The sequence below is a fragment of the Macrobrachium nipponense genome, chromosome 37 (genome assembly GCF_015104395.2).
Source record: "Macrobrachium nipponense isolate FS-2020 chromosome 37, ASM1510439v2, whole genome shotgun sequence".
In the NCBI taxonomy this organism is placed as follows: Eukaryota; Metazoa; Arthropoda; class Malacostraca; order Decapoda; family Palaemonidae; genus Macrobrachium; species Macrobrachium nipponense.
Window position 1 is genome coordinate 11,815,295 of NC_061097.1, and position 10,000 is coordinate 11,825,294.

Here is a 10,000-nt window from a genome sequence, read left to right on the forward strand (position 1 = left end):
TTAGCGATTGATTTTATCATTATTGCTGTTACTGTTCCTACAGCTGCTTTCTATCATTTCATCATTATTGTTATGGCTGAAATTATTGCTTATGAAAATAAAGTGTTAACCTTCATTGGAAATTGAAAGTTTAATCCAGTGTGGAAGTGTAAGTGAGACTTCTCAGGAAGGATTCTCTTGCGTTGACATAGAAAGCTCCTTAAATATTCAATAAGAACTGAAGGTGTTATAAAGATTCAGTTAGAAACACCGTTTAACAATATCTGGATAGCATTCCAGTGCTATGATTGACATGAATAGATTATATTGGCAACACCTGCTTTACAAAAAAGAAAAAAAAAGAAAAAAATGTCGCCTACGAAAGTAAATTGAGGAAATTTTCAGTTTCAGTGCCAAACGGAATAGATTAAACTTCAAATTTATACTTTACTATTATAAGCCTGAATGAGCATACGCAAGTATCTTTATGTTTCATACACCCGATTTCGATCCGTTTTTTAGAGTAGAGTATAATATATATTATATATATATATATATATATATATATATATATATATAATATATATATATATATATATATATATATATATATATATATATATAATATATATATATATAGACTTCAGGAGATTCCATGATACAAGTGATAAAAGACCAAGTTTATTAAGTGCATGATCAGTCGTGAAAAGTAAAAGACAAAATGAAATACATTATTAGCATAAGAGGAATTCACAGTGCAATTAAAATTTACAAGTTGTGACAGTAAAAAGTAAAAGCATAAAAAGCACATAAAACAGTAATCAAAAAAGAGACAACCAAAACACCAACCGTCCATAAGCAGGAGAGAAGAGGGAATGACATTCAATGGATCAGTGCTTCCGCCTTGACCACACTCAGTGTGGGTAAAATGACTAAACGTCAGTGTTGCTAATGAAATTGCATCCACTTTTTGCCTCCATAAATGTCAAACTCTATCAGTAGGAGATGAAAATTCGATTTGACTGCGATTTTTTAACATTTTTATTATTTAAGGATTGGATTTTAAAGAACTGCATTTTGTATATTTGTTTATAGTTTTTTTTCAGTATCAAAGCTTAATATAAAAATTTAAAGCAATGTTATAAGTGTGGTTTTTTACCAAGACAGATTTAGTCGTAGTCAGTGTGGCCACAGAGAGATGCCAAATAGCGCTATCTGACCACGTTATCAGACAAAAAACCACAAAACGTTAACACTGCAACGGAGTCCAAGGCCAGACGACAACAATGCCAGATACAAAGTTGCTGAGGAAGTATTACTATTGAGAGAGGGAACCAGTCTTTAAATATATAACGATTCTAAATATGTTAATTGGTCTGGGTCCCTTACATAACCAATTATTGAGAAGTGCTGTTTCAAGACTTCGGTTTTACATCTTGTGGCATGATTTTTGACATGAAAAAATTCTGGCGGTTTCAGTCTTTGGCCAGTGTGAAAGCTGAAACCCAAATGGCTGCAATATCTGACCTGCAGTAACCTCCGCGTCGACGTCGATCCAACGTAAGGGGCCCGTGCTTTCAGAGCTTGTGAATTTATAAACCACACTGGATTGCATGAAAGACTGCAGGTGATCTTTGAAATTAAAAAATGATCCTATTGCACATGGGATATTGGAAATATATTTGACTTTAAGACAGGGGACTTCCTGTTCAATTATTCGAGTGTTAAGGCAAATTTGGAGTCAGGCATATACGGGATTGAGGCATAGAATAATTTTTTGGGAGCGTCAAAGTTGACAGTTGGAGGTTGTAAAAATTGTGATTATAACTTAATAATGATTTTATGAACCATATCTTGTGGGTAGGAGTTTGTCTTAAAATAGCTCAATAAAAAGACTATTTCTTTGTGAAATAATTGCCAGGTTGAAGAATATTTTAGAACTCTAGGGACTAAGGTGTAGTTGGAATTAAGTTTGAACGAATATTAACAAAAACTATAGTAGCTATTAGCTGAGTCCATATATGTCCGATTTCTATTAACAGAAATAGTAAACTCGGAATTATGTCTAGTTACATTAATATCTAAAAATGGAAGACTACCTCTGTTCTCTACCTCCATGGTAAATTGAATGTTTGGATAGAGTTGATTAATATATTCTAAAAATAAAGAACATAGCCAAGAGTGTTGAAAAAAAAATTGTCATCAACATATCTTCGTTAAAAAGACAGTTTAAAATTATGATTACGCTGGTCTAAAAATCTAGTTTCAAGGCTAGGCATAAAAAAGTTAGCAAAAATGTGGGACGATGACGAATCTAGCCTCTGGTAAAGGGTTTGATAGCTGCTTCTGTTAACTGTCTTGTCATTCATGAAATTTTAATATATGTATATATACGTATGTATATATATATTATAAATATATCTATTATATATATATATATAATATATATAATATATATAATAAATATATATGTATATATATTAGACGAAAGTTTCCAAGTATCTGGTCACTACACTTACCAATCAGAAAATAATTAGCTCACAACAGCCGGACACCTGAACCTTCATCACTGGTGAAATACCACTGAACACTCTCAAGGCAACAATGATCCCTTAAGCAACTTGTCAGTATTGCAGAAAATCAGACTAAGTTCATTAAAACAGGTGTGAGGCAATGTTATATGCAATTACATTAATTAAAGGGCATCACTTCATCAGCAACGTTTAAAAGCTAAGTATTTCCCTTGTTCTAAAATTCTAAGTACTTCCCTGGTTCTAACTCACTTCAATTAAATTGAAGGAAAACAGCTCAAATACCACTCTATATTCTATTTAAACAAAATCAAATATACTGGGGAAAAAATAAAACACTTATAAAAATTTTAAATAAAAAAATTAATTATTAAACTCAAAATTTATAAGTGAAATTCACAATCTCAGGGAAATTTACTGTTACTTGAAAACAAAACAAAGTTTAATTAATTCTTGAATTAATTATTAAGTAAAATTGAAGCAAAGTGATTTAATTACAATAATCACTAAAATTAGTTAATCCAATTGAAATTCAAAAGTTTTTCGTAGTAACTAAAATTTGGAAATTAATTCACAAGTGCTAAACAACAATAGAACTTGAAAAGAATTCTAAGTAAATGCAAAGTAATTCACAAGAGTTAAACGCAATTAAATATGCAATGATTAATTAATGAAAACAATTAAATGAATCAAATTGTGAATGTAAATGAAAACACAGAAAAATGTGGAAGATACCAAAATTGCAAAAACACTAACAAAGCATTAATCACACAGAAGTGATTTTTTGGGCATTTATTCATTATTCTTATTGCAGTGATTTTTTGTGTGCATTTATCCATTTTTCTTATTGAATTTTATATATATATATATATATATATATATATATATATATATATATATACTTGTGTGTATATATATATATACACACACACACACATATATATATATGTATGTATATATATTGCTACGTCTATAGAACGCCTCGCCTTCCCAGCAGAGTTTTAGTTATATTTAATTATAAAAGTAGCAGCCATGCCGTCTCCTGAAGCTACTGTTGTTGGGAGAGTGGGTATGTCGTAGGAATGATATTTCCGGTCTGACGGAAGCTTAGGGTAAGAGAGGCAAGTCACAAGAGTAGCTAGGCTTCGAGATGGATTTTAGGGACTTCTACAATAAGACCTATTTTCCTTCCCAATTTGCTGGCGTTGTGTTTACCACCTTTCAGGCAATGCTCGAGGTGGTTTTTGGAAGCCCCGTGATTCGAAACCAACCAGTATCGCTCTCAGTCGGCTGCGAGACGTGATCTCGGACAGAGGTCAAATGGCCAGCCTCCCAAAATTAGGCCTACCCACGACCGTCACGACGTACTGGTGGACACGAACCCCAGACCTGAACAGAGGTCAGGCCGCATTCTTCTACAAGGATACACAGAATATTGCATAAAGGTACGTCTGAAAGTGTAAACTTCAACCCAGCACCTTTTACTACCATACGACTCTTGCTAAATTCATTTTCAATTCTCATTTTTACCCCTTCTACATCAGAAGCCCTTTGTCCTCATTGGGCCACGTGCTCCCCTTTGTGACTTGTTAAAGACCAAGTTTTCGTGCATACCTCAGTGAACCATTCGAGTTTACCTTCCCCAATGTTAGAGAATTAATCAGCCTTAATCAAAGCAAGAAGTCATTTTTCCTTTTATCTCGTTTAATCTGGGATTCTTTTCCAGATTCCATGAGTCACGTGCCGTCTCTCTGCCGCAAGTGTGCATTAACCCAAGTGAATGAAAATCAGCTTGAATTGAATGAGACTATAAGCCCCAACGTGGGGGCCAATATCATTTAACTTTTCTCCAGGCCAGCACGGGCCTTTTTGTAAATAAATAGTTTTAAAGTAACGAGCTGAGTTTTCTGGCGCCTTTCCCTCTAAAGAAAGAAATTAATAACTATCAGTTTACGGTAAGTTAAAGAAATTCCCTCTTGAAATCCCTCAATTATTTCCGTTTACGTATCTAGCTTCTCCCAAGGCCCTATATACGTAAAATTGGCGACCTTGCCAGGATCGAATCCGGGCTTGCTTAAAAAAGCTTGTAAATCGCGTTATCCGTTGTAAAACGTAAACTGTAAATTATTTTACAAAAAGTAAATCAAGCACACTTGCAGGGAAAGAAGACACACTGACTCACGGTAAGGTATTCCATTCATTAATATGATTATTCTATAACCAATGTTAGCTTAAGGTACGTTTAAAGTATTTTTATTGTAGAAGTGTTTAAAAGAGCGTAGGTAGAAATCTTATTATTGTAACGGCGAACGCGCCAGAGCTTTATTTTAGCGGCGAGCAAACAATTTGCCCCGCGATTCTCTGTTACTTTGTGCTGTCCTCGTTCGGACGAGACAGAGCACGTGTGTATGAATTATGCCAGAAAGAACCAGATCAAAACTAGGAAGTGCTTTGGCCAGGGTTTATTGCTGTGTTTGAAAGCCTAGCTAGTTAGGAGTGTTTTACTAATAGTTACGGCAAAAGAAGTGTACAATTCTTTTGTCTGTGATATGTTAGGGTATTATTTTTAACTTAGTTTTTCATTTCCAAGTGTTGGTAACCGCTACCTCTCAGCTTGAATTCAGCTTAGAGCTCTCTCGCGCCTGCGCGGTCTCAACCAACCTTCGTCTCAATCACAGCGGCAGCCATGTTTGTTTCCTCTTTCAACATTATCTAAACAATTTAAGCAAAGTAACGTAAGTCATCGAAACCAGTTTAACGTAAATAATATCGATCTCGGTACTAGTATCTATCGTCCTGCCAGAGAAATTAACGTAATTCGCCTTGAATAAGAAAGTAGAATTTTGTGTTGTAAATTGCCTTCGCATTTACAGAGAATCAGCTGATTCGCCCGCGCTGGGTCAGCTCTCCTCACGTGTTTCACCTCGCATCGCTCACTCGCGCGCTGAGCGGAAGTTTCATTTCACTTCGCACTTCTTAACGTAACTCATTCACAATTGTTTGCTAACATCGTTTTCAAATCCTTACCGTAATTTTTCACTTGTCCTTACGGAAAGTTAAAGTAAATCTTAAAAGTAGAGTCAATTGCAAGAATTGTAACGTAAAACGCAGTCTTTGTAAAATTCATATCGAAACGCAAATCATTTCATAAGCGCAAGCCGCTAACATTAACGTAAACATCGTTCACCGCGAGCGCGTTATCATTTTCATAAAACGTTATCAACGTGGGGGCCAATATCATTTAACTTTTCTCCAGGCCAGCACGGGCCTTTTTGTAAATAAATAGTTTTAAAGTAACGAGCTGAGTTTTCTGGCGACTTCCTCTAAAGAAAGAAATTAATAACTATCAGTTTACGGTAAGTTAAAGAAATTCCCTCTTGAATCCCTCAATTATTTCCGTTTACGTATCTAGCTTCTCCCAAGGCCCTATATACGTAAAATTGGCGACCTTGCCAGGATCGAATCCGGGCTTGCTTAAAAAAAGCTTGTAAATCGCGTTATCCGTTGTCAAAAACGTAAACTGTAAATTATTTTACAAAAAGTAAATCAAGCACACTTGCAGGGAAAGAAGACACACTGACTCACGGTAAGGTATTCCATTCATTAATATGATTATTCTATAACCAATGTTAGCTTAAGGTACGTTTAAGTATTTTATTGTAGAAGTGTTTAAAAGAGCGTAGGTAGAAATCTTATTATTGTAACGGTGCGAACGCTGGCCAGTAGCTTTCTAATTTGTTTTAGCGGCGAGCAAACAATTTGCCCCGCGAATTCTCTGTTACTTTGTGCTGTCCTCGTCGGACGAGACAGAGCACGTGTGTATATAGATGCCAGAAAGAACGAGATCAAAACTAGGAAGTGCTTTGCCAGGGGTTTTATTGCTGGTGTTTGAAGCCTAGCTAGTTAGGAGTGTTTTTACTAATAGTTACGGCAAAAGAAGTGTACAATTCTTTTGTCTGTGATATGTTAGGGTATTCATTTTTTAACTTAGTTTCATTCCAAGTGTTGGTAACCGCTACCTCTCAGCTTGAATTCAGCTTAGAGCTCTCTCGCGCCCTGCGCGGGTCTCAACCAACCTTCGTCTCAACAATCACAGCGGCAGCCATGTTTGTTTCCTCTTTCAACATTATCTAAACAATTTAAGCAAAGTAACGTAAGTCTCGAACCGTTTTAACGTAAATAATATCGATCTCGTACTAGTATCTATCGTCCTGCCAGAGAAATTAACGTAATTCGCCTTGAATAAGAAAGTAGAATTTTGTGTTGTAAATTGCCTTCGCATTTACAGAGAATCAGCTGATTCGCCCGCGCTGGTCAGCTCTCCTCACGTGTTTCAACCTCGCATCGCTCACTAGCGCGCTGAGCGAAGTTTTCATTTCACTTCACACTTAACGTAACCTCATTCACAATTGTTTGCTAACATCGTTTTCAAATCCTTACCGTAATTTTTCACTTGTCCTTACGGAAAGGTTAAAGTAAATCTTAAAAGTAGAGTCAATTGCAAGAATTGTTAACGTAAAACGCGTCTTTGTAAAATTCATATCGAAACGCAAATCATTTCATAAGCGCAAGCCGCTAACATTAACGTAAACATCGTTCCATGTTACCGCGAGCGCGTTATCATTTTTCATAAAACGTTATCAAAAGCAATTCTTTCGTTTCACGTTAACGTAAGTAGATAATTTAACGCAAGTTGCGTCATATTAAACGAACATTAGTTCAATTCAAATATAAGGGAGTTCATTCATATATCATTTTTCACCCTCTCCGAGAGAGAGAGAGAGAGAGAGAGAGAGAGAGAGAGAGAGAGAGAGCGAGAAAACCAGAACCCAGTATTCACGAAGCCAAGAGTACTACATCTTACCATTAATTATAGCATGCCGAATTAACATTATGTTTTAGTCCTCTTGTGTCTTTCATTTACACAGCGTGATACGTACGCGCATGTGTCCATTGCAGTTTGCAAACCTTGATTATTTCATTTACCGAGTACTTCAGCGAGGACTGAGCATTTTCAATTATCATTACCTGTCGTTGCCCGAGTGGTCTTGTTCATTTTTTATCACAAAAGACTTGCGTATACCGCAAGCACAACTCGCACAGGGTGCCACGCCAATTCATTACTTCCAGACAGGGAAGTCGTTACCAGGTTAGGACTGGCCACCACCAGTGCACGTCAGGTCTTACCATTTCACAGTGCTACTAATTCTTGACACTGTCCATCGACTGGCGGCTGAAGTACTCCCACCTTTTACTTTCTCTCCTCCACTATTACACTCTGCCATGAGCAGTGCCATTTCACTTCAGTATATTTAAGTATACTGCATGTGTAGTGTCTGGGGACACACCCAGCCACGATAGCCAGTGCTCCAAGGAAACGCCTCCATAAATGCCATTGCACCTGTACAGGCCGTACAGGTAGCCCATTAAAACCTGCGTGTCCGTCCTTACGGAACGCCCAAATAATTAGTGTGTCCGTGTACAAGGGTCAGTGATCCTTCGGAACACTCAACAAGGGAACGCCTCCCCAAAGTGCCGCAATACCAGCACTACTAGTGCTGCCCAAGGAACGCCTCCTCATAAGTGCCGCGCACCTGTACAGATTGTACGGTAGCCCTATACCTGCGTTGTCCATCCTACGGAACGCTCATTCATTATAGAGTATCCGCCATTTTGGATCATTGAACCAAGGAACGCCTCCTCATAAGTGCCGTGCACCTGTATTGGACCTACAGGTAGCCCATTCCAACGTCTCCCAAGTTGGGAACGCCCGTAAGTGTGACGTACACAGCACACTTCATTCGATTTTTTCACCTCATCAGAAGGTGCCATTCACAAAGTGCCACAGAGCACCCAGTCTTCTCAGACTTTTTCTCTACCACGTCGCAGAACACCTTTCCAAGTGAGTGCCACTTTCCACAGTAGGCACTCCTATTCCATTCCGTACCCTTCCTGGCCATTATTTTCATTTTCATCAGAGCCTCTACTGCAGCCTAAGGGAAATGTCTTCCCTCCCCTGCTTCCCGCGACTTCTTTGCCGTAGAGCTCGAGAGGCTCCGAGTCCTCATAACTCTGGGCAAGGAGGCTGGTTACACTGGACCAGCACTAGACCAGTGGATAAAGGCGCAGCAGGCTGCTGCGCGCCAGCAGGGAAAGCAAGCCAGAGAAGCAGAAAGGAAGGCAAGGGAAGAGGAGCGAAAGCATGAGCTCGCTCTCAAGGAGAAGGAACTCGACATCAAGCGGGAGAAGGCCCGTAAGGAGAGTATCCTAGCTCAAGACCACTCTGCCAGCTTCCAGTCCCTGCACCCCCTGTCTCTCTTAGTCCCGCCGTCTCTGGTCAGCCTGACATCCTTTCTATTTGTGAGCCTGGTCCTGATCCAGTGCCGGAGATAGAAATTCCTGCCGCATCCTGCCAGCCTTCTACCTTTTTACCGCCTACCTCCTCCCTTTTGGAAGAGGTAAGCCCACCAGTTAACCCCGAAATTGCTTCCGAGGGTGATTCAACGGAGGTTTCCTTAACCTCCCCACGTCAAATCACTGCCAGAGAGGACTCTTCACCTGTGCCAGAGCACACTGCCAGCCTTGGTGACTCCGCAGATTCGCAACCTGTGGGGCCATCTCGGCCTTATCATCCAGTGCCACGAAGAGGTTCTGGAACAAGTTCTGCCAACTACGGAGGGTGCGCGAACCACAATATTCCTACCATCGCAATGGCCGTCACCAATCCTTCTTCACTAGGACCCCCAGCTAAGGGCCCTATAACAGTCGCACCCCTCCAAAGCCATTATCAGCCAAGCCACGTCAGAGCCTACGACGACTCTGGCGCTCAAATCTCCCTGATACGTGAAGACCGAATCCCCCGAGGGGCAAACGTCGATAGACGTCATTTAATCACCATCGAAGGTATCAACCATATCAAGCTGATCCTTCCGACCGTCCAATTGAGGGTCACCAGACCTCATTTTTCCAGAATTTGTACCCTTGCAGTTGCAAGCTACATTCCAGGAGGTTACGACCTCCTCCTAGGGCAAGACATGAAGTCTCCCTCACCGTTCAAAAAGCCTAGGGGTCCTAACCCCATGTCAATTCACTCCAAAGCAAGGAGTCACCGAAACTCTACTTCTTCTAGGAAGTACATCCACCAACAGTCTCCCCCGTTACCAAGGAGGGAGATTGACCATTCACAGTTCCGTTGCAAGACCTGTAACGTAATAGGGCACTCCACAAATTGGCCTAGATGCCCTAGCAAGTTATGTGCAGCGGATGCTGTCCAAGTCCCACAAGGCTTAGCCTTCCAAAAGAGACAGGACCCTCTGTCTCCCATAACCAAGGGCACGCTGAGAGGTATTGCACCTCCGGTACCCGTCACAGGTCCAGTCAACCTCAACTCTCTGCCAGTGCCACTTGGCAGCACTGGGCAGTGCCAAGCTCCGTCCAGCCTGGACGTAGAGCCACCACCGAACTTGACCTCTGCGCCTGGCCCCGAGCTA

At 39.8% G+C, this 10,000-nt stretch overlaps 1 protein-coding gene across 1 annotated transcript in view; it reads right to left on the reverse strand.

Annotated features, from left to right (window-relative positions):
- LOC135209286 (zinc finger BED domain-containing protein 5-like) overlaps window positions 1–6,616 on the reverse strand; it is a 12,316-nt gene extending 5,700 nt beyond the window's left edge. The window contains exon 1 of the mRNA XM_064241994.1: window positions 6,587–6,616. Within this exon, the coding sequence (XP_064098064.1) occupies window positions 6,587–6,616 (30 nt within the window). The remainder of the gene's footprint in view (window positions 1–6,586) is intronic.
- Between the last annotated feature and the right edge of the window lie 3,384 nt (window positions 6,617–10,000).